Source organism: Taudactylus pleione, unplaced genomic scaffold, assembly GCF_031769625.1.
Source record: "Taudactylus pleione unplaced genomic scaffold, aTauple2 ptg000672l, whole genome shotgun sequence".
NCBI lineage: Eukaryota > Metazoa > Chordata > Amphibia > Anura > Myobatrachidae > Taudactylus > Taudactylus pleione.
The window spans coordinates 101,822-128,262 of NW_028285074.1; the positions used below are offsets into that span (position 1 = coordinate 101,822).

At 45.5% G+C, this 26,441-nt stretch overlaps 1 protein-coding gene across 1 annotated transcript; it reads right to left on the reverse strand.

The window, feature by feature from the left end:
* Positions 1 to 25: 25 nt before the first annotated feature.
* RUVBL2 (RuvB like AAA ATPase 2) lies at positions 26 to 19,847 on the reverse strand. Its single transcript, XM_088455847.1, has 15 exons — positions 19,527 to 19,847; positions 17,920 to 17,968; positions 15,557 to 15,612; positions 14,243 to 14,384; positions 13,556 to 13,685; positions 13,315 to 13,381; positions 12,449 to 12,555; positions 11,138 to 11,231; positions 10,933 to 11,056; positions 10,329 to 10,423; positions 10,084 to 10,202; positions 9,492 to 9,611; positions 8,645 to 8,774; positions 6,986 to 7,100; positions 26 to 193 (listed from the first exon to the last, which is right to left on the reverse strand). The coding sequence occupies exons 1-15, from the start codon at positions 19,539 to 19,541 to the stop codon at positions 168 to 170; spliced, it is 1,389 nt and encodes a 462-aa protein (XP_088311973.1). The 5' UTR covers positions 19,542 to 19,847; the 3' UTR covers positions 26 to 167.
* Between the last annotated feature and the right edge of the window lie 6,594 nt (positions 19,848 to 26,441).

Here is a 26,441-nt window from a genome sequence, read left to right on the forward strand (position 1 = left end):
AAATCTCTAATAACACCAACAAATGTACAGTACAAAGACGGTATTTATTATATATAAAAGAATACAGAAAGCAAATGAAGGCATGTAACACGAGCTGACTGGGCCAAAGGAGGGGAAACAAATAGAACAAAACGGACAAGACGATAGATGAACCATTCCAGCAATCATCAGGAGGTGTCCATAGTATCTCCTTCTGCAAAGACAAAGAAAAGACCAGTCAGATGGGTATGCGGCCGACTTGTCGCCATTCATCAGGGCCAATTTATTAACGAGTTTTATCACTCACAACGAGTGATAAATATCATTGCATATGATAAATGGTGCTCCAGCCAATCGGCTCCCAGCTGTCATCTGTTTGAAAAGTGTCAGTTGGGAGCCGATTGGCTAGAGCACCATTTACCATACTCAAAACGCATTGATAAATGAGGCCCTGAGGTCGACAACCAATATGTACATATATTATTATTATCGTTTATTTATATGGCGCCCACAAGTATTCCGCAGCGACTTACAAAGTACATAAACAAATAGGTTGAGTTACAGTACAGTACAATACAATACAGGACATGGATAATATACATTGCTACACTCACGACCATAACACCCAGATAAGCAACAATGCAAAGCAACCAAGTGTTAGGTGCCCTGGTAGAGAGTAAGAAGTAGATGAAGGTAGAGTAAGGAGAAGCACAAGAGGGTAGAGGAGCTTACACTCTAAGTGTAGATATGCATTTTAGGTCAATAATGTTAAAATGTCACCAGAAGGTGACATTTAACATTTCGACACCAAAATGTTGCTTTCTAGGGTTAGGCTAAAATAAAAACCATATGTTGACGTATTTAAAGCCGCCTTTTTAACCAGGTCGCCCTAATTGTATGTCTACATACTGATTGTCGACCTAATGACCATGTTGATTTTCTGTCGACATTCAGTACCTGTACACATTCTGAATGTTGACAAGTTATACCACACCAGTCAGAAGCATGTACTGTGTATCATTAATCGTGCAGCATAATCTACATGGGTTAGACTTACCTTGTTCCTTATGGGTGTCGGGATTCTGACTGTCTGGATGCTGCTGTTGGTATTGTGACCAGCGGCATCCCCACCGTCGGGATCTCACACCCAACCCCTTTCATGTCTGTACCCAGCTTAACTTAGAGATGTGATTGTTCTGAAGGAACAGAGGAGACTATTCTCATGAATTAGCCCAGGGCACAAAATGGCTGCCCTCATGCTGTATGCGACAGGAACACTTTCGTCCTTAAGTTAGGAATAAGAGCAAATTATGGGAATAAGAGCACAAAACTGTTGCATTGCCCATGGGGTAGAGTTAGAATGTGCAGAGATATTTACAGTTGAGAAGTTCGTGTTCTAGCTTTATTGTAAATGCAGTCAGTGGTTTCCCTGCGTGCAAAAAAAAGTAAATGCATCGGCGCCCCCTGCTTTGCAAATTGCTCTTACTTAGCTCTTAGCGGGAACACTAAACAGGCGCCTTAGTAACTACCAAACTGCTATCAGCATTAGATGGTGCCATGACTAGAATGGCCATCAACATCCTTCCAGGAAAAATGTATAGGAGGTGCAGACATAGCATGCTGTGTACACCCCATCCAAGGAGGCAGAGTGGGAGCAGCCATACGATCCACAAACTGCTTCATTACCTGAGACAAGAGGAGACCCAAGAAGGCTCTTGTCCAGGGACAGGTAAAGGACTGGTGAGATGGCTCTTTATGACAACACACAAACCATACTTAATAAATAAATAAGCCATACATGATTTACATGAAACCAGCACCGAGGGCTCCCCCTTCTGTATTCCTTTATCTTTTGACATGTTCAATATAAAGGCAATAGTTGCAATGTTATGTGACAGCCTTCACAAAATCCAAATGAATGTTAAGTACTCAGAGAAAAACCTCCACCCCAAGAGGATGGAGAGAAAAGACAGTGACAGTAATAATTGACAGACAGAAATAAAAGACAGTATCAATACAGCAGCTAGCAAAGAGTCACATAATGCATATATAATAAAATTACAAATCAACTCTAAATCAACCACACAACCACAAAGGAATGGTAGGATATAGAGCACTATATATCTTAACCAAGGGAGCGGTATACAGGGAGACTGACCCAAACCCTCCTGAGACCAACAGCTACAGGGCGCACTGAGCGTCTCATACACATGGAGGGTAGGTGGAGCAACCCAGGCGCACAAAACCCTTCGTAGGGAGGTCTGGGTCAGTGCTGTTGAGGGAGTGGCTACCTCTCCCTAAGCTGCGCTAACCAGCCGGGTACGCTGGCCTCATGGCAGCAGAAGCATCTGCTGCCGATCCCCGGCGTCAGATAAGACCCCGGTGGTGTAGTGAGGACGCAGACAATCCCAGGCCCTGACAGCAGTGGCTTCTGGTGCATCTCTGACACCAGAAGGACTGCCACGCGCGATTCCCTGTAAGCGAGGAATCGCCTTGCCAGACATCTCCATGCGTCCGGTTGCAGTCCAGGTCGCAGCATTGCGGCTAGCAAGCTTAGCCATGACCCGCCAAAATCACTAGCCCAGTTACTGGTGTTGCCTCTCGGTGGAGGTAGATGGAGTCGCAATATATGCATCTTAATTCAGACGCTTAGTACTGCCAACCCAAAAACAAAATAAAAGCTTAGGACTGCCAGAGCAGTCCCGTTACAAAGGTGATCCCGTCACACCAAACGAACAACTGAAATCCTACGGCTAGGGGGGGCACATATGGAGGAGGACCCAGAGGCATCCTCAGAGCTGAAGCTTTAACCAGAATATCACCAAGGTATCCCTGTGGATCCCCATGGACCCTGAAGAAATATTAACTTGTAGCATGAATGCGTTTTACGATGTCCGTGAAGGGGCTAAAGCTAGCCACACACTAGACCAACTTTCATCCAACTAGTTGATTGGTTGGAGTGAAAATCTGGTAAGGAATGGGAGTAAATGATGATCAGCAATTTGCTCCTAAATGCCAGAAAACAGATGAAAATGGTCGTCAGACAAGTTTGTTAAATGTTTGATCTAAACAATTTGTTCAAACAGTTTTTGTCCATTTTCCGGCATTTGGGAGCAAATTGCTGATTGTCATTTGCTTTCATACCTTACCAGATTTTCATTCCAACCAATCAATTAGTTGGATGTAAGTTGTTCTAGTGTGTGGCCAGCTTTAGGCTGTCAGTGAAAGACAACAGAGCAGTGTAATAAACAGTAGAGTTACAACCGAGCAAAAAAAAAAGGAGCATATCTGAAATAAAATAGCAACACTTGCCATTAGTTTTGTAACAAATGTTCATGAACAAGTTTCCCTATTACTTTAGGTTAAAGCAGATGTTTCCAAACTGTCCTCTAGGCACCCTAACAGTCCAGGTTTCAAATACAACCATGCTTGGGCAGAGGTGACTTCATTAGCACCTCAGTCTTTTGATTTACCCATCTGTGCTCAACCATTAATAGCCTTAAAACCTGGAGAGTTAAGCTGGCCACACACTAGACCAACTTACATCCAACTAGTTGATTGGTTGGAATGAAAACCTGGTAAGGGATGAAAGCAAATGACAAGCAGCAACTTGCTCCCAAACGCCGGAAAATGGACTAAAAACTGTTGTTTGACCAAATTGTTTTGAACAATCATTTAACAAACTTGTCTGACCGACCATTTTCATCTGTTTTCTGGCATTTAGGAGCAAATTACTGATCATCATTTACTCCCATACCTTACCAGATTTTCATTCCAACCAATCAACTAGTTGGCTGGTTGGATGAAAGTTGGTCTAGTGTGTGGCCAGCTTTAGGGTGCCATGAGGACTGAGTTTGGGAACCTCTGGGTTAAAGGCTAATACATTTCAGATAATTTCCCCATCCTTTCACCTTCAAGTGATTTAGATCCACTAACACACTGAGCCAACTTACACCAACATAAACATGCGCTTACAATAAACAGTTTTTATTAAAGAGGTTTGAATGCTTGTGGCTGCTCCCACTCAGAAGCAGAGAGGCAAGTCCCAGCTCACAGACACAGCTCTCTCTCTCTACTGGCTGGGCCCCACTAGCGGGCAGGTATCTGCCTCTCTCACAATGGTGTGTGAACAACGCATGCTTTGATTATAATCTTCAAAGGCCTAGACGATTCAGAATTAATTTTAGTCAGCCCAATCCTGAATTTTAATTGCGGATATTAAAATTTTCATAATGTTGGCTAGAGTTCCAATAGATCACAGGTCTTTTTGAGAGCCTGCATTTCACATCCTCAATTTATTAGGGCCCCATATAATGATTGAGGATATCATGAAAGTATCTGCCATCCCTGTGACACAAACAGACCTCCAAAAAAAAAAAGAAAACACATTTGAAGCAGATTAAAAGGAGCACTCCTCTCCCCCACGACACCATGCACCCGCCAAAACTCACTGCACGCTATTCAGCAGCGGGTTTTTACGAGATCGATGCTAATGCCTCAGCTGATGGGTCTCCTACTGTGAGGTCCACCGGCTGCAGTGCTAATCCGCCAATGTGCGCAATTAGATTCACCATCAGACACATTGGTCGCACCATCTAAGATTGCACCTACCCTATGACAGATGCAATCTCTCAGTCTGAACATCACCGCTGGGGTCAGTGCAACTGCAATTTCTCTTGCAGCGAGGCTGGGGAACACTGGACCATGGGGACTGTAGGTTGGGGCTGGAGCTGGCACTTGAATTAAACTAACTTTAAAAACATAAGCTCCTCCCCCTGCAATCCCACAATTCCAGTGTTCTTTAAGTGCCTGAGGAATAAGGGCACGATGTTACTGGGCTGCTATGCTGCTCGTTATTGTAGCTTAGTTTTTCATTTTATTTGTAACATTTATTTTTTACTTTGCAGTTAGGTAAACTGTGCGCTGCTTACAACAATATAAGAATTTAGGACAGGTCAGGGATCCTCTACTATACGAGGTACAGGTGGAGATTGGTCTTGGAGGAGTCTTCCTCTTTCCAGGGCTCCATAAGCAGTTCCGCATACATAGCAACTTGCAAAGACTTGCGCTCTCTCGAAGGGTGAGGAACTACTGTCCTCTTCGACTCATTACTGCTGTGCACCACTCTCTAGGCAGTTTGGATACGGATGCCCAAGCGTTGGCGACGGGAAGTCATTACTTCCCCAAATCTCTCTCCAGTCTCAAAGGAGGCTAGGAGACTCCAGATTACGAGGTCTCCATTTCTCGCACATTTGCTTCCAACTATGTATCCAGGTGGGAGCACCTCCCACGATTGTCACTGCGGAATATCTTTAGCTCAACACATGCCCCTTCCTGTTTGGGGCTCAACATCCTTTAGAACCTGACTAGCTGAACCTTGGAGGGTTGTCTGTCTGTTTTCATAGGTTCGGGGGATATTAGCCGGCCTTGGTAAGCCTTGATATAGGTGGTACGTGCTATAGTCACTTCTACTGATGAAGTTGTCGCATGACTTTACAATGGTTCGCCCTGGGATTCCCTGCTGGATTGGCGGGACAATTTCCCAGCGGACTGTGTGGGAGTCCAGGCAAGATGGAGCTTATGGACTTCAGCTATGGCCGTTTGGGCTCGAAGGGCCTTTAGGCATTCATAACCAGATTGTTCCTGACAATTTTCTGTTTGGCAGGAACGTTCTACATAAGCCAGTACTGGATGCCGTATTCCCCACAGGTTGAGACAACGCTTTTGTTCTGGCAGTAGTCCCTACCGGCGGGGTCTGCGTTTCTAAGTTTACGCTCCTTTCGTGGTGGTGCGTCCTGGCAAGGTCAGTCTGCCATAAGCTGATTCTACCTGGGCAGTTTTTCTGGTACCACTCACCGTCCTGGGATCATGGCTCCAAGGTAGCCTAGTGCCTAATTGGGTATCTCTTATACCCAGTTTGGGTGCAAAAAAGTAGGACGGTTGCTCCAGATCAGCGACCATTGCGTGACATCCTCAGGTACCTGGGTGCTAGGCATCATTTGCTAGGGTTCCATCATGGACCTCAGTGGTACACTGCCAAGTTATTGCTTTTGGTTTTTCAACATCGCTCTCCCCAAGGCAGCAGTGTGCATGGTGGCATTTACAGTGCTTTCGTTCCACTCCTATCGACCGGCATTTTTGCTCCAGTTCCACCACAGGCACGGATACTGGGGTTCTATCTCCTTTCTGGTTCGAATGCCGGACGGTTCATTCTGGCCGACCTTGTATCTTCGTGCCTGTAGCACCAGGGGGTGGGTAGTTCAGTTCAAATGCACTCCCTACGATCAGAGCCCCACAGCACGGAGGCCAACACATGCTCGCTAGGCGTCTGGAACGCATATCTTCACTGTTTTGGGCAGGTCGTCTTTCTTCCTCAGTCCAATCTGCCCCCAATCTGTGCCGGACCCTACCGTTTGCTAACACAAGGAGACAGGGCTCCACCAAAGAATTAAGGGCGGTGATTCCGCGCATAATGCACATAGAAGGTATTACAACTATGCCCTTTTCGGATGTTCTGCTTGTGACGAATACTGTTCTGCACGGACCCCGGGTTCCCACCGAGAACCCCAGATCAGTAATGGCGTTGCGGCGCCGGTGGGGTGACGGAGCGGCAGCACAGACGTCCAATGGACAGTCTGTCGCTGCATGCTCTGTGGAGATTAAAACTACCACAAATCATAAAAACAAAATGAAATAAAATAGCTTTAGGGGCTGCTAAACAGCCCCTCTGCGATAACAGTGACCCGACTTCAGCCAGGCACCTACTCAAACTGAGGTGCTTCTGGCTCGGGGTTATAGGGAGAGTGGACCCAGTGCATCCTGGGAGTTGAAAGCTTTAAGTGTGTGGTGCCCGGATTTTGGTCCCCAACCTATACCCCAAGGTCTCCCTGTGGAGCCTATGGACCCTGAAGAAGAAAATGTTAATAGGATATTCAATTCATAGGAAGATAAACATCTGCACGTCTCATTAACCAGCAATATATTCCTTGGCCTCACAGGCACTTACTTATTTCATTGAACATAAAGGCATCCTGGTATTCTTTCATGTACTGTGTTGATCGGGATTTATCAAGGAACAGAGAGTACACTCGCTTGATGTCTTCCACCTGTACATCGTTACCCTGCAATACAAAAGTGGTCGGGTTACAGCCATAGCCCCCTACTTGTCATACAGCGCCCAAAACCAAAATAAGCACTGCGCACTCCTCACAGCGTCTGAAACGATAAACTCTGGACAAGAAATCTTGTCCTCTGCTCGTGCAGATCTACATTTCATCAAGGCCATGCCCACATCTATGGCAGTCCATGAATCAGGCTATGGACAAGTACCAGTGTTATAGTACAGTCAAAAGGAGCGATAAGGTAACAAATCTGCTTTGGAAAGTTGTGTCCCAAACAAAAGGCAAATTCAAGATTCCACCAGCATGGCACATGTCTGTGGACTTTAATGAAGTGTTGTCACAAGGCATAAGGTGCAACAATACCGCCCCCTGCAGTCACAACATCTAATAACATCAGAAGAGTCCTAATTTCATGCTGCACTAGTGAGGACAATGCTTCATAGTATTAGCTAAATGCAATGGGACTTATTTGGAGTCACACGCAAGTCTGCATGCGTCCGCATTGCGCTATATTTTTTTTATACACAAACTGAGCATGTCCCGCAGCAGGAACGCGCAAGTCAGAGCACCTACCAGTCACTCTGAGTATCACAGATGCTTCTGAAGATGGGTGTTACGGAGTGGCAAAAGGGGGTTACACAAGAATAAGCATTCCAATGGCGTGAGCCAGAGCTGCGAGTTAATGAGAGTAGTGCACGCTTTTTATAGTTGCATCTTCTGCGCCAAGAATGGAGGTGTACGTGCCGATACAATACAATTCCATTGTAACTGCAAGGGATGGTGCTCTATATTACATTCAAAAGGCACAATGGGTCTCATTCAGACCCGGTCACAAGCGCTGAGCGCTCGCAACTGGGTCGATGCTAAGGCCCTGCGCACGTGCAGCGGCCGCACTGCGCGTGCGCAAGCCCCGGAGCGAGAGAGAATTTCTCTCGTTCCGGAGCTCACTACAAAAGGGGCTGCTGTCGATGTTGATCGACAGCTCGCCCCGTTTTGTACGCAGGGGGGGGGGTGTGTGTGTGTGTGTGTGTTGGGGGGAGTGGCTACACAAACTGAGGCGTTCCGTGCCGTTTTGCGGGCGGCCGCACTGACATCAGCAGTGATGTCAGTAGATTGTTTTACAAATATAAACTCTGAGACTTCCTACAACATGGCAGCGACTAAATTAATTTATTTCCATTAAGCTTTACAAGCCGTAGCTTGGGCCGATACCGCGCTTGGCTATGTATGCTGCAAACCATGCACTGCACGACAGCCAGGTAACCCCGCCCCCAGCGTGTCGTACGGTGGTGGTAGCGACTTGCTATGGTGGATGCTTTCAGTGGCAGTAACTGACATCAGTCAAGAGGGATGGGAAGGAAAATGCAGCACGTTATACAAAAGAACAGTTGGTCTATCAAGAGGACAACCTAGAAGTCACTGCCAGCAGCGTGGATCAAAAAACAAACAAAACCGGAGTCTCAGTGGCCCATTCACAGTCTTGGCCTTAAACCAATTGTCAGGCGGAAAAAATAAGCGATACTTTTCATGGTACCGTGACTCACCTTCCTCTTCCTGCAAACCAGACTTGCAGCAGTAATGAGCTGCATTGCATATCTCAGAGAGGCCTCCCGGCCGATCCGGGTCAGAACACCGTAGGCATCCTCGCACATATCCACATCTTCCTCTTCACATCTACACAGAAAAAAAAAAACCCACACAGATGTAGCGTCACTTCTGTCAATAGATCATGATTGAGAGACCATGCAGGAAGCACAAACTGAGTACATAGCTGGTAGTAGAGTGCTTGATACCTAATGGCCATGTAATATGTACTTATTTACCCACCATTTATAAAATAAACCTAGATGTTTGCAAATGAACACAATGGTTGAAATGTGATACATAGGTGTAATTGTTTCACCAGTATCTGCCATATTAAGACCATATCATTGTTCCTATGAGACAGACCTGGTTATACTTCTACAAGGTAGACAATGCATATCAAGATAGAAAATACAACAGTAACCTGCCCCTACAGCAAACAATTGTCTGATTTAGTACCAGGGGGTAGATTTACTAAGAAGTCTGTTGTCATAGCTAATTATCATCAGTGGTTTTGACCGATAGCAGTTCTACTTATTGCTAGTTTAAAACTAACAGGATAACAGGCTTTTATTCATTTCTGATGCAGTGTTAAATCATCGGTCAAAGCTGCTGATGATCGGTGGCTCTGACAACCCAATCCATCGTAAATCTACCGTTTTCCATGTTAAAACCATTTCAAATGCTCTCATACACCTGGGCTGTATTAGTGCTAGATCAGCCCTCAAAGCTGGAAGAGTCTGGCTGGCGGTAACAAGGGCTAAGCCTACAGTCACAGGGCTAATAGTACAACCGAGTCTCTCGTACCGGATCTTCAGGATCTGCTTGGTCTCCTTATCATTGTACGGTGACGTGGAGATGATCAGTAACCGGTCCAGTAAATCAATAGGGATACCATGAGGACTCTGGTAATTTGTGCCACGAATCCTGTATGGGAAAACAAGTATTAGTAAATCTGCAGCGTTTAAAATGATTGGATGATGTGTGAAAAGATTATCGTCACGACCAGAATTTATATTTATCTATCTATATCTATCTCATAGTAGATAGAGATGTGTGTGTGTGTATATAATATACACTATATATATATATATATATATATATAATATGTTACAGACCCACCTGATCAGGTTCACCTTGATGTGGTAGATGGGTGATAAGGTTTGTGGCCAAACATGTGCCAGGAACCTTATTTATACTCAATGTTCATTGTAGACTATCAAAAATTGTTTTGATTCTTCGTGCTCAGAGTGTGCGCCTGCACTTTTTTTCCTGCAAGGCACTACAAGTCTCAGCATGGCAGCACCTCTTAAGCTTAAAATAATGGTCCAGCCCCCTAATGCTGAACATACACTACATAAATGTGCTAACACAATGCCACCGTTATATTCTCACGCACCTTGTAATGCCCCTGTTTGTGGCCATAATGAGAACTGGGGCCATGTCACTTTCCAGAGCCCGATTCAAGAAAGAGAAACACTCAATATCCAACATGTGAACCTCGTCTATGAACAGCACCTAATGGATGACAGACCGGAAACGTAAAATCGGACATTTAAAGAGCGCAGAGACTATAGGAGGCATTCGGCCATCACGGCTTCAAACATGTCCTTGGTATCCAACAAAATGGCAGAGAATACGTACCCCGGGGATAATCTCGGCTTTTCCTTCCTCTCGCCACTCTGCCACCTTTGCATTGATTTGTTCTCGGACCTCCGATTTTATTTCTCCTGTATCACCTGCATGGTGAAGAAAAGTCCGGACACTAGTTTTGTGCACAAACCACAGCTACACATGAGGAAGAGGGGTACCCGAAACACTCAGAGGTGGCGAGCACTATGGGCAGAATCTTCGAGGTGGGAGTGTGCAGAGGTAATCAGCTGGCAGAACGAAGTGAGCATGCAGGGGCGTGGGCTTTATAGATGAGTGGGAGGAGTTTGAATTATGTTCTGAAGGTAGAGGGGAAGCAGACACAGTACGTTTGGAAATTAACAATCTACATTGGAAGGGAAAGGCAAAGATTAAATGCTGATATTATGTAGAACTGCCCGACATCAGTCTCTGCCCTGATCTGTACATCTTGCCCAGCAATGCATAGAAGGCAAATAGGCCATGTTGCACCAGTGCATTGGGAGACACACAAGTATCATGGAGGTATATCTAATACTGAAGATAGAAGTCAGGGGGAACAGACAGATGTGGTCACAACCATTTATCTTTACACAGACTAATTATCCTGGAGACATACCCGAGAAGAGTGCCAGGAATCCCTGCGTCCGGCTATTAATGACATCGATTTCATGTAACGACACTGTATGGACCACTTCCTTGCGCTTTTGGAGCTCCCCATCTGGGCACTGTACGAACTTAGTCTGGATAAGGACAGGAGTGTACATTTTAGGACCCCCTGAAAAACCCTGGATGAAATATAACTCACCACAGTGCAGTCATACCTGGGATCCCATGGCGTCATAATCCCGCGCCCTGGTGAACGCACGGCCCAGCTTTGTAATCTTGCCTGTTGCTTTATCAATGGTTATGACATCCCTATAAAACACCACAGTAAAGATGCATCACACATACAAATTGACCCCTTACAGAAAACTAATCTGCAAAAATATATATACATGGTCTATAATTCAGCTGCAAAACACCACAAGTCCGAGGACGATATACACCCAGAGTGTACATATCCCTGGTTATACACTCAGTCTGTACTGTTACCTAATGGGAAGCCCTGACATATCCCTGGTTATACACCCAGTTTGTCCCTTTACCTTATGGGAAGCACTGACATATCCCTGGTTATACACCCAGTCTGTACTGGTACCTTATGGGAAGCACTGACATATCCCTGGTTATACACCCAGTCTGTACTGGTACCTTATGGAGAAGCACTGACATATCCCTGGTTATACACCCAGTCTGTACAGTTACCTTATGGGAAACACTGACATATCCCTGGTTATACACCCAGTCTGTACTGGTAACTTATGGGAAGCCCTGACATATCCCTGGTTATACACTCAGGCTGTACTGGTACCTTATGGGAAGCACTGACCTATCCCTGGTTATACACCCAGTCTGTACCGGTACCTTATGGGAAGCACTGACATATCCCTGGTTATACACCCAGTCTGTACTGGTACCTTATAGGAAGCCCTGACATATCCCTGGTTATACACCCAGTCTGTACTGTTACCTTATAGGAAGCCCTGACATATCCCTGGTTATACACCCAGGTTTGTCCTGTTACTTATGGGAAGCACTGACATATCCCTGGTTATACACCCAGTCTGTACTGGTACCTTATAGGAAGCCCTGACATATCCCTGGTTATACACCCAGTCTGTACTGTTACCTTATAGGAAGCCCTGACATATCCCTGGTTATACACCCAGGTTTGTCCTGTTACTTATGGGAAGCACTGACATATCCCTGGTTATACACCCAGTCTGTACTGGTACCTTATAGGAAGCCCTGACATATCCCTGGTTATACACCCAGTCTGTACTGTTACCTTATAGGAAGCCCTGACATATCCCTGGTTATACACCCAGGTTTGTCCTGTTACTTATGGGAAGCACTGACATATCCCTGGTTATACACCCAGTCTGTACTGTTACCTTATGGGAAGCACTGACATATCCCTGGTTATACACCCAGTCTGTACTGTTAACTTATGGGAAGCACTGACATATCCCTGGTTATACACCCAGTCTGTACTGGTACCTTATGGGAAGCACTGACACGTAGGAGCTTACCCAGCCTGGACTTTTTCCTTTGTCAATGATTCAATCATCTTTGTTCCCAGTTCATAAATGGTCTCCATCTCTGTTGTTTTCAAGATCAGTTTTCCCACTTTGGCTCCCTTACAGGCAGAGATAAAGGCAACTTTAAAGATGCAATTTTTTTTATTTTTACAACCAAAGATACAAAAGTTAAACAGGTAATTGGTCAGATTTATAACAATGAACTGATGCAGAAGTGGATGCGCAGTGAAAGTTGTAAACGCAGCTGGCAGCTTTCCAAAACCATATATTACATGAAAGGTCGGGCCAACCTGTGTCTCTCCATCTTTTGTGAAACTACAAGTTCCAGCAGTCCCTCCCACTGATCAGCTGATAAAGCATGCTGGAATTTGTAGTTTCACAATGGCTGGAGAACCACCGATTGGTGAGGCCTGGTCCAAGTACTTGACCTATGGTGGGCATGTATTTACAGCCTGAATGTAGTCATCTCCTGGACAACTAGACAGAACAGCAGTAGCTAGTTACAGCGATTATCTCCTAATTACCAAGACTAAAGCCCCCCCCCCATACATCAGCAATTGATTGCAGCAATTGTGCAATCGATTCTTTCCCTTTTTCAATCGATTGCAGAATTCCCACAATCGATTGTGTATAACAATCTTTCCCTTTTTCAATCGATTGTGGGAATTCTGCAATCTGCAATCGATTGAAAAAGGGAAAGAATCGATTGCAAATTGCACAATTGCTACAATCAATTGCTGATGTATGGGGGCCTTTAGTCACATTTTCACACATTACTATACACACGTTTTCTTGTGACCACACGGCCAGTGATCCCATGCAGATGTGGCAGAAAGTAACACACATGAAGAACTCACTGTTCCGGTTGCAGGCCTGTCAATCTGAACCTCCACAACTTCACCTTCAATTATTTCTGTTTCCTCCCTGGAAAAAAAAAACGCAATATATTTAACTCGTCTGATGGGCATAGTATGATCCTACATTGGGGGTTCAGGGCAAGCTTCCAAATTATAATCATGGTTCTTGTAACATAATGGATGCACAAATTAACAACGTATATAAAACACACTGACTTGGGCCCAACATTGAATCACTTACTTGATTCTGACACCGATAGAGCGCCGGAAAGCCTGCGTCAAAGCTTCTGTTTTGCTCATCTCCAGGGAGAAGATCTCGCTGCCAGCGATGGCAGTAAATGGTGTATCTGGGCCTAAGGCTTGAGCCATACCTGTTACAGCAGACAGAGAAGTCAAACAGTTGTTCACAAACATGACTGACCACTTTGTATACAGTACAGAGCTTATTAGATCTAGATTAGGATTCACAGCCTACTCATGATTTGCTGATTAACAAACCACAGAGCTAGAGTTAAGCTGGTAAACACCATATGATGGTGCGATCTAACATCGGTGCGACGAGATGCGATGTAACGATACATCGTTCACACCGTACACTGCACAATCCAGCACCTCGCCGTTCATTGCATCATACCATCTGTCGTGCAAAACAGCAGATGAGATGAAAAGATGAACGACGGAACGGTCATAGACACTATACAATGTCTAAGAAATATTGCTCTGATCCGCATCGGGACAATGTACCGTACGATACATCATATAGTGTGTACCCAGCTTTATACTATATGACTTGTTGCTGGAGAAAACGGCCACGAGTTACATTTTCCCGTATAGGGAATCATCTCATGACAAAGTTATAAAGTTTATGCAAATGAATGGCAATTCTGTAATAGCATTACCCACATCACCCAAAGGACAACAGTAATACCCATAGCAATGGCGGTTTTTCCTGTGCCGGGTTGCCCAGCTATTAATACGGCTCGTCCTGCAATTTTTCCTTCTTTGATCATTTCCAATATTACCCCAGCGGCTCGTCGGGCTGCCAGCTGTCCAACCATGCCTTGTGATACCTGCAGAGAGACAAGTAGGCTGAGAAGCAGAGACGAGGCGGAGAGAGAGGCTATGTATGGCTTTAAAACTAGTTCCTAGGGCACATCGCTGCTTGCTGGGAGCTACTGTGGAGGCTCTTCTGTACATAGGCATTACAGTTCTAGCACAGAAACACCCACAATAAGACTAATGTCACCATAAGCATTTGTATGTGTGATCCTTCCGATCTCCACTCAGAGTCCTTCTATTTGCCTGCACAGAACAAGCTCAGGGATCCCGCCATGTCAGCACTGTCAGGCTAAGCAGCTGCCGTGTGCCTTCACTAACCAATCACTTACTGCAAACACACAAATGTTTCCGTCATTCATGATTGGCTTTAGTAAGGACCATCGTGAAGAGACGACGTGGCCTTAGGCAGGTAGGCCTTAAAAACTATAGATTTCTATTTTATTATAATATTGTTCAGCATGAAACTAAACCAAGTGCCCATAACAAATGTAATATGGTTTATTAGACCAGGGGTAGACAAACCGTGGCACTCTGGCTGCTGTAGAACTACACTTCCCAGCAGGCCCTGCCACAGCTTTAGTTTGCCCTAATAAAACGGTGGATGCTGGAATGTGTAGTTCCACAGGTTGCTAACCACTGTATTAGACCATGTCTATTTTCATTTCCTTCATTTTCACAGTTGTGATGAAAAAATATATAAAATAAATAATATTTAAGCGACTACAAAAACATGATAAAAAAAATAAATGAAAAAAGACGATCCGTTGCACAAGCTCCTCCCAATAACTTGCTAATAGTCCAAGGGCAATAGATTAAATATTTGTTTCTGCGGCCTTCCAGCTGCTCTGGAACTACACATCCCAGCATGTCTTGCCACAAGTTCGCTATTCGGGCATACTAAAACTGTGGCTGGGCTTGCTGGGATGTGTAGTTCCACAGAAGCTGGAAGGCCACGTGTTAAATACCCCTGCTTTAGGTTTGATACATATCCCCCTGTGTGTCAATTGTTCATATAAATAATAAAAAAGTTAATTTAATAGACAAGGCAAATAAAAATATGCTATAACCCACGGCAATCAGATAGTGTAACTTGCTCTAGAGGACAAAGTGAATATTGGATGGTTATAGGTGGCATCACAATCGGACCATATTATTAAACAAGAGCTCATATTGTTGGCATTACCGGCCGTGGTTCCAGCGCATCATCCAGTCCAAGCCCTCGGATGTGAGAATGGGCACCTATCAAACAAATTACACAGTGGTTTAAAACTATTATCTTAAAAGGTACATAAGAATATTCATACAAGGTATTATATGCAATATTCATATTGTCATATGTCATATACACCATCTAAATACAAATGAACATTATTATACACCACACCATAATACATTTGACATATATTTTGCTTTCTGTGCAAACAGTTCTGATACGATGGGCTATATTTACTAAAAGCCAATTTTAATAGATTTTGATAGATTTAAGGGCCCGATTCAGACCTGCTCGCTAGATGCGTACGCACGCTGCCAAAGTATGCAAACCCTGCGATCGCACAGCAAGACAATAGCACGTCCACTATGTCTTGGCGTGCGATCGCCGTGTGAATGCAGACGCCCACCATCCTGTCTTAAGACGCCCACTTTCCCTTCGCAATACACGTCATCTCCAGGAAATGTATGCAACTATCGGTAACATCGAAACCATCGGATGCATACGGTGAGTGCTTCAATGTAAACTTCAGCCAAGTAACGTGTACTATGACGCTGCGTCTTAATTATGCACGGCTCTGAAACGGCGTTAAGACGCTCAGGTACGCCTGCGTTCGCACCTCCACTCCCCCATTTCCATCGACCAACCCATCACCACCCACAAATGTCTCGTCCTGTCACTCAAGCTAGCGAGGTGTCTATGCACAAGTGGCCATCGCATGGACTGGTTTGCGCACTGAGATGCATGCGCAGAATGCAAACATCGGGAGGCTGCGTGCGAACGCATCCTAGCAAGCGGGTCTGAATCGGGCTCTAAAATCGATAAAAAAATTTTTTAAAAATAGATAAACATTGATGTCGTGTCTCTGGGGCTAAATCACAAATTTACTAATGCTTAAAAAAAACCTGTCCATTATTAAATGTGAGATTTAGACCCAGAAACACAATATTGATGTTAATCAATTTTAAATCGCTCAAAATGGACCTTTAGTAGATATACCCCCATAAGTCATCATTAGCATCTGCACTTGGGGTGGTGTAATTTGGGGCTGGGGGTGAGAGGAACGGGAAGGGAAGAGAGTAGGGGGAACTGCAGATTGGGGTAGTATCGCCTAAAGAGGTTAACAGTTTATAAAGAATCTGACATGGCAACGTTATGCTGGGTACACACTGGCCAACATAGTGGCCGCTCACTTGAATGGCCGATATATCGCGTGTGCGACAACCGGTGACTACCAGCGATATATATCTGTGAACGACATGTACACACACATCGCGTCGGCTGTGCTGCACAGTCCATGCCCAATATATCTGCAGATATACAGGGGCATCATGCTGCGTGTACAGGCGATCAGCCGACCACCTATACACTTGTAGCACGGGCCGGCGGTGATTGACGTCACAACTGGGCGGGCATTTACATGTACCCACCCAGTTGAGCTATCAGTCACGACAGATCGTACAGACTGTATGCAGAATATTTGTTCTGCGCAGTCTGCAGCTATATCCATCAGGTGTGTAGCCACCTTTAGAGTAGGAGACAATAGGACTTCTAGATATCATGGTACTTTGAGGCTGTATTATGTTGAAGACTAGTATTGTATTCCAATGCTTTGTATTATGTCGCCGCCGACCATCTGTGTGGCTAATAGTGTACTTACCCTATAGAGTACATTACGCCACTTCATGGTTCACTTGTAACATTACTAATGCAGTATAACACACTACTGTGGTACAAACACGGGTGGTAACATGCACGTGATGAGAAAAATACACAAAAATAAAATGTTACACTTATACTATTAAAATAAACGCATTATAGTGAGTATTTAATGGGTCACTAAACTGCTTAAGTGTTTTTTTTTTCTAAAATAGATGACAAAACTATTTTTTCATGTACAGAAGTAATTAAGAAACACACTACAAACAGAAAATTGTATAAAATGAGAACATTTTAGTGGATGTAATGGTGTATAGCACAATCCCAAATTCCTACAGCCAGAGGGCATGTGAAAGTTTGGGTGTTGCTAACTGACGAGCTTATCACTATGGAAACAGCTTGTTGAGTGGTTTCTACGGGAACATTCTTACAGACTGACACAGGAAATGATCAACAGGATCTACAACTACGATAACATGGCACATGCAGGAGTAAGAATATACTTCATTACATTAGTTCAGTAAATTATAAAGACCGTATAACTGGGTGGTTAATGATTAATTTATTTTATTTTTTTTAATATTAAATCAACTAGTTTACCTTATCTAACAAGAATACTAAAGAAATAAAAAAATTTTTTTTTTTTTTTTTAAATGAATAAAACATGAAATACTTACCTATTCTCTCTATTCTGGTTACATCTCGTACTTCGGGGACCTTGGTTGTCTAGGGAAAAATATTAAACATTAGCTATACAATATGGTCATGTAAAAACTGCACAAAAAACGTACTGCCCTGGTATATTCATGATTTTGCATCCCTATAGAACAGAGCAATTCAATTGTTTTCTGCACCCATTAGTTATTGCACTTGTTGCGCAAAAAAGCACTATAGCCGATATGTGCGCAGCCAGGCTTCTCAGCCATGTCTGGCGGCACATTGCGTTGAACTGAATTCCCCCATAAGAGGTTTATCAAAGACATTCAGCCCCAAATATTGTGAAAACTCAGGACTTTTCTTTTGCAAGATGTAGGGCCTCTACCAACCCCTGCAGGAGGCGTGTATGTATGCATGTATGTATGTGGGTAGAATATAAACACAAAATGACTGAACTGCTGCTATGGGCAATGACAGTCTTCCGCTACAAGTGGTGAAATCTTTATACAAGTATCCCACAACGTCATTAAACATAACAGGCAAAATATCCATCACCGGTAGAATTACTGCTTCTCCCCATTCCGATTTCCCTTCATCCCCAGAACAAACTGTATACACACTATGCAAGCCTCCAAACGACAGCACAATATATAGTATAGTTGGATCGTATGCGATTAATCGTTACGCCTGTAAACACTACACAACCATCTCTGGGTTCAGCATACACACTCCTCGGTTTGCTCAAAATCATTAAAGATATCTTCTCACCTGCCTCAAGAAAATTGAGTTAAGACGCACAGGAGCGCGCTATAGTACACACACACTAGACGATATTACGAACAGTCCAGCACAGGCCACGCAGGCACAGAACAGTCCAGCACAGGCCACGCAGGCACAGAACAGTCCAGCACAGGCCACGCAGGCACAGAACAGTCCAGCACAGGCCACGCAGGCACAGAACAGTCCAGCACAGGCCACGCAGGCACAGAACAGTCCAGCACAGGCCACGCAGGCACAGAACAGTCCAGCACAGGCCACGCAGGCACAGAACAGTCCAGCACAGGCCACGCAGGCACAGAACAGTCCACGCAAGGATTCCAAAATCATACAGTATCAGGCATAGGGATTGCTCTTTTTGAAATATTAATCTTCAAGGTCCATCCCTAAATCAGACCCATTTAAATGTCATAGCAGCAACAACCAATGCTCAGGACACAGCAGCAGCTTGCGTTACCTGCGGGACAGGTTTCATGTATTCCCCCAGTACAGCACATAAGATAGATCAGGTACTGCATGTAATCATGTCCTCCAATGTTACACAATCCAGCAACCAACAACACGTCTGATGCTTGATAAATACCCAGACCCAAAATGTACAAGGTGTTATAGACACACAGCACTATGTGCTTCCAGCATTTAGAGTCCCCTGTCCCCGCACAAGGAGCCCGGCACAGCGCCGAGCCCAATGCCCCACACAGGGAGCCCGGCACAGCACCGAGCCCATTGCCCCACACAGGGAGCCCGGCACAGCACCGAGCCCATTGCCCCACACAGGGAGCCCGGCACAGCACCAAGTCCAGGCTGTAACACGGCCTAGCTGCTGATACCGGGTTCCACTGTCTCTTACCGCCATAGCCGCCATGCTGCTGCTGCTGCTGCCTCGCAACCGCCGGGTACAGGAGAGGTGTAACACTGATACCGTTCCGGCTGGAAACAGCTACCCCCGCTAAGCGTTCCAGACCACACGCCCACACGAGGGGGGACAGACTCGTCTCATGTATAGCTAGATTAGAGTACATAGATTAGATAGATAGATATGAGACAGACAGATTTCATTGCATCTCTAAAGCAATACAGAGTGCTATCCAGGCGGAATGGGCATGTGCCTCCTGTCAAAATACTGACAGCGGCATCCCGATGGTTCGTATCCTGACAGGGGTCGGGCAAGTATACTAACCCTCCCTTCTTGTAGCATCACCCTCCACACCCCGCACCCGTCCCAAACCCTCCTCATTAGTGCCTAAACTTAACCCTCCCCCCTTAGTGCCTAACCCTAACCAGTGGCAAACGCAGGATTTCTAGAAGGGGGTTTCCAAATGCTTAAGTTTAGAGCCAGTGTGGCCTGTCAATGAAGAGGGCAGAATTAGTACTTAACCAGGTTTAATAAGCGTCATACATAGTGTATTGTGTGTCATAATTCCAGCATATACAGGACCAGTGATCACAGTAAGCCATTAGATGCGGCAGTAGCACAATCCTGCCTGAGCTGAACGTATTTATTTTAGATGTGGGCACCATTCCAGACTATTGGAGCAAGCCCGGGAGCCTGGAGGAGCAGCAGAAGAACCTAGCACTGCCCTGGACATATATGTACATATTGGGCTCTATAGCAGTGCATCTCTAACAGTGCATGTTTTCCAGATCTAGTTGGTGCACAGGTTATTTATTACTGGCTGATACATGTTAAAAGATCCACAGGTGGTGCTAATTATTTCATTGTGATACTGAGAAGAACATGCAGCACTAGCAACAATCTATTATATTACTATTTCTATTGTGGTCATAGTGTGGGCTGGAGAGGGGAGTTTCCAGGCAGACGGAAACCCCCCCTGCGTTTGCCTATGCTAACCCCCCCCCCCAGTGGTGCCTAACCCTTCCTCCAGTGGCGTATCTATAATGGGTGCAGTGTGTGCAGGTCCAGGGGGGCCCCGCACCGCACACACTGCACCCATAATTTTTTTTAACTTACCTGTCCGAGGTCCCGCGGCGGGTGTTACTACTGCTCAGAACACCGGAAAAATGGCCCCGGCGGCCATTTTCCGGCGTTCTGCGCATGCGCAGTAGACTCCGGGCACACTCTAGTGCCCGGAGTCTACTAATGCTCCGGTGGCTGGCCAGCCGCGTCAGTCGGCTGCCAGCCACCAGGAAGAGAGGAGGGGGTCCCGCACGAGGAGTGCACACGGGCCCCCTCCTCTCATAACGCCCCTGCCTCCCCCCTACGGGTGCCTAACCCTAACCTCCCCCCCCCCCCCAAAACAACCCTAACCCCGCTATGCTGCCTCTAACACTAAGGGCGCCCCAGATTTACCGTGTTCGGGCTGGCAACCTTCTGTGTTCCAGCATCGAGATTAAGATAGGCGTCAGTATTTCGACACCTATCTTAAATCCCTTGTCGGGCTTTCCCTGTCGGGATTGAGACCGGTCAACAATGTTTATATAGACACCAGATGTTAGGCAATAGGTTGACAGGTACAAATGGTCGACAGGAAAAGATAGACAGATATGAGATAGATAAAAATGGGATTGAAATACCGACGGTTCAAATCCCGACTATGGCAGCCCGACAGAGGGACATCCCGACGCCGGCTGGTTAGTACTCTAACCCTCCCTTAGTGATGCCTAACCCTAAAACTCCTGGGGGGGGGGTGCCTAGCCCTAAGTCCCTCCGGGGGTGCCTAAACCTAACCCCCTCTTCCCGCACCCTAAACCTAACCCTCCTGGGGGGGGGTTCCTAACCCTTACCTAGTGGTGCCTAACCCCCCCTTTCCCAAGCCTAACTCTAACCTTCCCCGGTGGGGGGGTGCCTAGCCCTAAGTCCCTCTGAGTGTCCCTAAACCTAACGCCCCCATTCCTGGGCTAAGTAGTATACTTACCCGGCTCTTGATGATCGGGATGGTGGGGGTCGGGCTTCTGGTGTCCGGATTAAGATAGACGTCGGTATTTCAACGCCTATCTTAAGTCCTGTGAGAGACAGATAGATAGATATGATATAGATACATACATAGATATGAGAGACAGATAGATATGAGATAGATACATACATAGATATGATATGGATATATATGATAGACAGATACATAGATAGATATGAGATAGATAGATACGAGATGGCTATATATGACAGACAGATAGATGGATACATATATACTGAGATAGATACATACATAGATATGAGATGGCTATATATGATAGATGGATACATATATACTGAGATAGATACATACATAGATATATACTGAGATAGATACATAGATATGAGATGGATATATATGACAGACAGATAGATACATAGATAGATTTGAGATTGATATATATGACAGACACATAGATATATTAGATAGATTTCATTGTAACCTTAAAGCATTTACTATACAGAGTACAATATGTAATGTGCTATCCGGACTGAATGGGTATGTAGTGTCGGCTATCGGGATGCCTCCTGTCACAATACCGACAGCGGCATCCCGATGGTTGGTATCCCGACAGGGTCGGGTAAGTATACTTACCCTCCCTCCTTCTCCCCCTAACCCTCCCTTCTTGTAGCCTAATCTTCCCCACCCCGCACCCTTAATCCTCCCCGTTAGTACCTAAACCTAAGTTTCCCCCCATTCGTGCCTAAACATAACCCTCCCCCCTTAGTGCCTAACCCTAACCCCCCCAGTGGTGCCTAACCCACACCCCTGCGGCTAACGCTAAGGGCGCCCTGGACTTACCTCATTCAGCCTGGCGTCCTTTTATGTTCTGGCGCAGAGATAAAGATAGGCGTCGGTATTTTGACGCCTATCTAAAATCCCTTGTCTGGCTTCCCCTGTCGGGATTGAGACTGGAGGCATCGCAGCCGCTGGTCTCACAACTACATCCCATCCAGACTATAAGTAGACACTTTAAAATTCAACATTGGCTATATAGACACCAGATGTTAGACAGGCAATAGGTCGACAGGAAAATGGTCAACACACAAATGGTCAACACATTTTTATTGTTTTTTTAGGGTTAGGCACTTACCGGAAGGGTTAGAGTTAGGCACTAGAAGGGACAGTTAGGGTTTAGGCACCAAGGGGAGGGTTAGGGTGAAGATTAGGGTTAGCAAAAAAAAATGTGTCAACCATTTATGCGTTGACCAGTTTCATGTCCACATTTTGATCATGTCAACCATATAACGTGTCGACCTTTTTCCCATGTCGACCTTTAGTGTATCAACATTTTGTCCCTGTCAATCTATTGCCTGTCTAACTTCTGGTGCCTATCTAGATACTGTTTATCTTTTATACCACACCCATGTAATGTACACCTGCACCACAATAAGTATCTTTGAAAAAGCAGCACTTTGGGGCAGGGAAACGCGTTAGAGAAACCAAGCATCATCACCCCTACTTTTCTATACTATATATTGGAGGAACCTTAAAGGATTATTGCACAATCCTAAATCATATGGAGTACACTGGGAGTAAGCCTGCATACTACAATTTGGGACATTACCACATATGAACACCGTATCTTTTGAGAACCCAGACTATTACCGGATGATCAACATCTAAAAGGGACATCCCTCTATCGGTGAATATTACCATCTATATACAGCAGACTGTCCTATGCTGTTCATTTTGGCCTCCCAAGTGGTTTTCCTTCAGGAGCTGTGTATACTCAAGCAAAGTATGGGCTAAAAGTTGTGGGTGAGATCAGTGGGCCTGATTTAGACCTGGTCGCAAGCGCTGTTCGCTCGCAACCGGGTCGATGGTGGGCCAGTGCGCATGCGCGAGACACGGATAGCGACGGACACTCCGTCGCTCCGGGTCTCGCAGCAAAGGGGGCGTGCTGTCGATGTTGAGTGACAGCACGCCCCCTTTGGTGGGCGGGCCGGGGGAGCGGCTGCCCAAACGGAGGCGTTCCCATGGGAACGCCTCCGTTTGGGGGCGGCCCCACTGACATCACGAGTGATGTCAGTGGGAGTGATTTCGGCTCTGTTAGAGCCGAAATCTCTCTGGGGCTTGCGGCAACGAGACCCTACCACAAGGGTCTCGTCGCAAGCCCGATGGTCGCTCTGTTCTACTGAACAGAAATCAATTTTCAGTATTTTTAATTCTTTGGCACAATCATTTATGTATATGAATAAATTGTATATTTTTGATATCTAGACAATTGCTATACCGTTTTCATAATTTTTATGTTCTAACAATTCTAGCACTACTTTTTGTTTATTGTGTATATGTATTAGTAGGGAGTGACTATCCCGCTTGTAGTAGCCGCTTGGACAACATACTCATATCAGCGCCTGTGTAGCATCAGTTGGTGCTTTTTCCTATTTGGTTGGGATGTAGTTATAATTCCCACAGTTGGGATGCCAGCGGTTAGAATGCCGACTGTAAGTACTGGGGTCGGGGAGAGTTAGGATTAGGCACTAGGGGGTGTGTTAGGGTTAGGCACTGGGGGGGAGGGTTAGGTTTAGGTACCTGGAAGGGAGGGTTAGAGAGAGGGGGAAGGTTAAGATACTGACCGAAAGGTGTCGGTATCCTAACACTGTTGGGATTCTGACCACCGGAAATCCCATACCAAACCCTTTGGTTACATGATTGGGAGCTGCCATGCTGATGTCTCTTAGAATGGACGGCTATGTAGCTACTAAGAGCAAATTACATGATGGTAAGGTAATGGTACAGGAGCTGTAAAGCCTGCCGCAGTGCCTGGAACATAGTGGAGTAAGATGGTGCATGGGGCCCCTGGCTGTACGAATGTGAGGTTAGGAACCCCAGGCTGATAGTCCGTGCCGCTGTAATGTAAATAATGCCTTTTTATATACTTTTTCCACCGAGAACCTGGGACACTGACCACAGGTTGGAGCCAGTTTTTACCCCGTTCGCAGAGGACCTAGTCTTCTGATGTCATCCCCAAGCAGGGACGTTTTAAGAGAGTAGGCGGCCCGTGTGCAGCCTCCGTTTGGGCCCCCTTCTCTCTGTCAGCGGCTCAGAACGCAGTAGATTCTGGCTTCATGCCAGAATCTACTGCGCATGCGCCGGTCTTCGAGAAAATGGCGCCCGGGCCTACTTTCCCGGGGACATCTTTTCTGTGCATGTGCAGATCACTGGGAAAATGGCGCCATTTTCCCAGTGAGCGTTTGCTGCTCTACAGCGCCGGTCCGGAACTACGGGATCGTCGTGCGCATGCGCTCTGGGCCACCATCGACCCGGTTGCGAGCGCTCAGCGCTTGCAACCGGGTCTGAATCAGGCCCTATGATCCATAATTTGCAGACACATGTTGCGATCTCCCTGCCGAAGGAACCGGAGATCTGCAAATAAACAGTGGTTCAGAATGGCACCAAACACGGTCTGCTTATCATGTACTAAACCTGAGATCTTAAGGATATTAAGAAAAGACGCTAGTTAGCGTTGTGCGTCTACGTGTTTGTGGAGTACACCGTGGTACGTGTTTTGCAGGATTGTTCATATATGTTTTAGTAAATGTATGTATTTATATAATGAGGACTTTTAACATTGTTCTATTGCGTGGGAATCGCACGACGCTAAATAATAACATCGCCGTATGTACTGATACTGTGTGAGATTCGCTAAAATGGCGTTGGGCGGCCATTCGCAAAATGGCGTCGTGCAGATTTTAATTTTAACAGATTCTGTCTCAGCCAATTTTCCGGCTTCGACAATGATTACCTGTGGGTGCAGGGTGTGCGGTGTGGGCCCACCTGGACCCAGGTGCCTGTGTGCACAGCACACCTTGCACCAATTATAAAGACACCTATGTCTCCAAGCACTACTGAAGCCAGTCAATCCGCTCGTTTGAGGCATGACCCGAGTCATGCCGTTCACACAGCACTGTTGCCCATGTCCTTCCAGGGTCAGATTCAGGGTTGAGTCGACCTGAGTTATTTTTATAGACCATTATTATGCCCCGGCAATAGCCCGGGTTATTTGGTGGAAAAGTTGTACACGCCAGCATCCATATAATGTATGCCTGCATTAAAATTTTGTTTTAATATACACTGTATAGACAAAAGTGATTGGACACCCTCGCGCAAGTGAAATGCATACCATTGCACACGAGTTCCAAATGGCCACTAATGTGACGGTTTCGACTAGAAGACTTCGTAGGGAGGCTCATGCAGTTCCACGGAAACAATGAATGTTTTCATCAGGACGACAATGCCACCTGTCCTGTTTCCAGGGAGACGCTGGACTGGTATACAGAAAATTTGGTAACCCAGATGGACTGGCCAGCTCAGAGTCCAGATCTTAACCCCATTGAGAACCTCTGGGACGAATTGGAGCGATGGGTGCATTCTAGGCCGACTTGACCTTCTTCAGTGTCACAGTACTTAAGGCAGAATGGCAAAACATACAGCCTGCTGTTGTCCAGGAACTTGTGGAGAGTTTGCCAAGAAGGGTGTCTGCAGTAATCACTGCACGTGGTGGACCAACAATGTACTGACGTCAATAAAATCTTGTTGATCTATTTACTGTCAGTGTCCAATAACTTGTAGTTGTTTTATTTCAGACATGTTTTCTTCTTACCCTATGCTACAGATACTGCCTCGTGTTTCAGAGTAACCCATGTTGCAAATATTGCCCCATATTGCAAAGACTGCTCTGTGTTACAGATATTGCCCAAAGACCAGGGACACCAGTCATACTCCTGAGATTTGATATAAACATTATTAGAAGAATACAAAGAAGATATTTATAACTTATAAACATCTTCTTTGTTTATTGTAATCATTTTTATAGTTAACACTCACCAGCTTTGGAGAGCTCC

Coding starts and splice junctions, on each gene's coding strand:
- RUVBL2 (XM_088455847.1), bottom strand. Junction 14,385..15,556: donor ATGCGCTGGAACCACGGCCG/GTAATGCCAACA, acceptor GTCTCTCTGCAG/GTATCACAAGGCATGGTTGG. Junction 11,057..11,137: donor ATGACGCCATGGGATCCCAG/GTATGACTGCAC, acceptor GTCCTTATCCAG/ACTAAGTTCGTACAGTGCCC.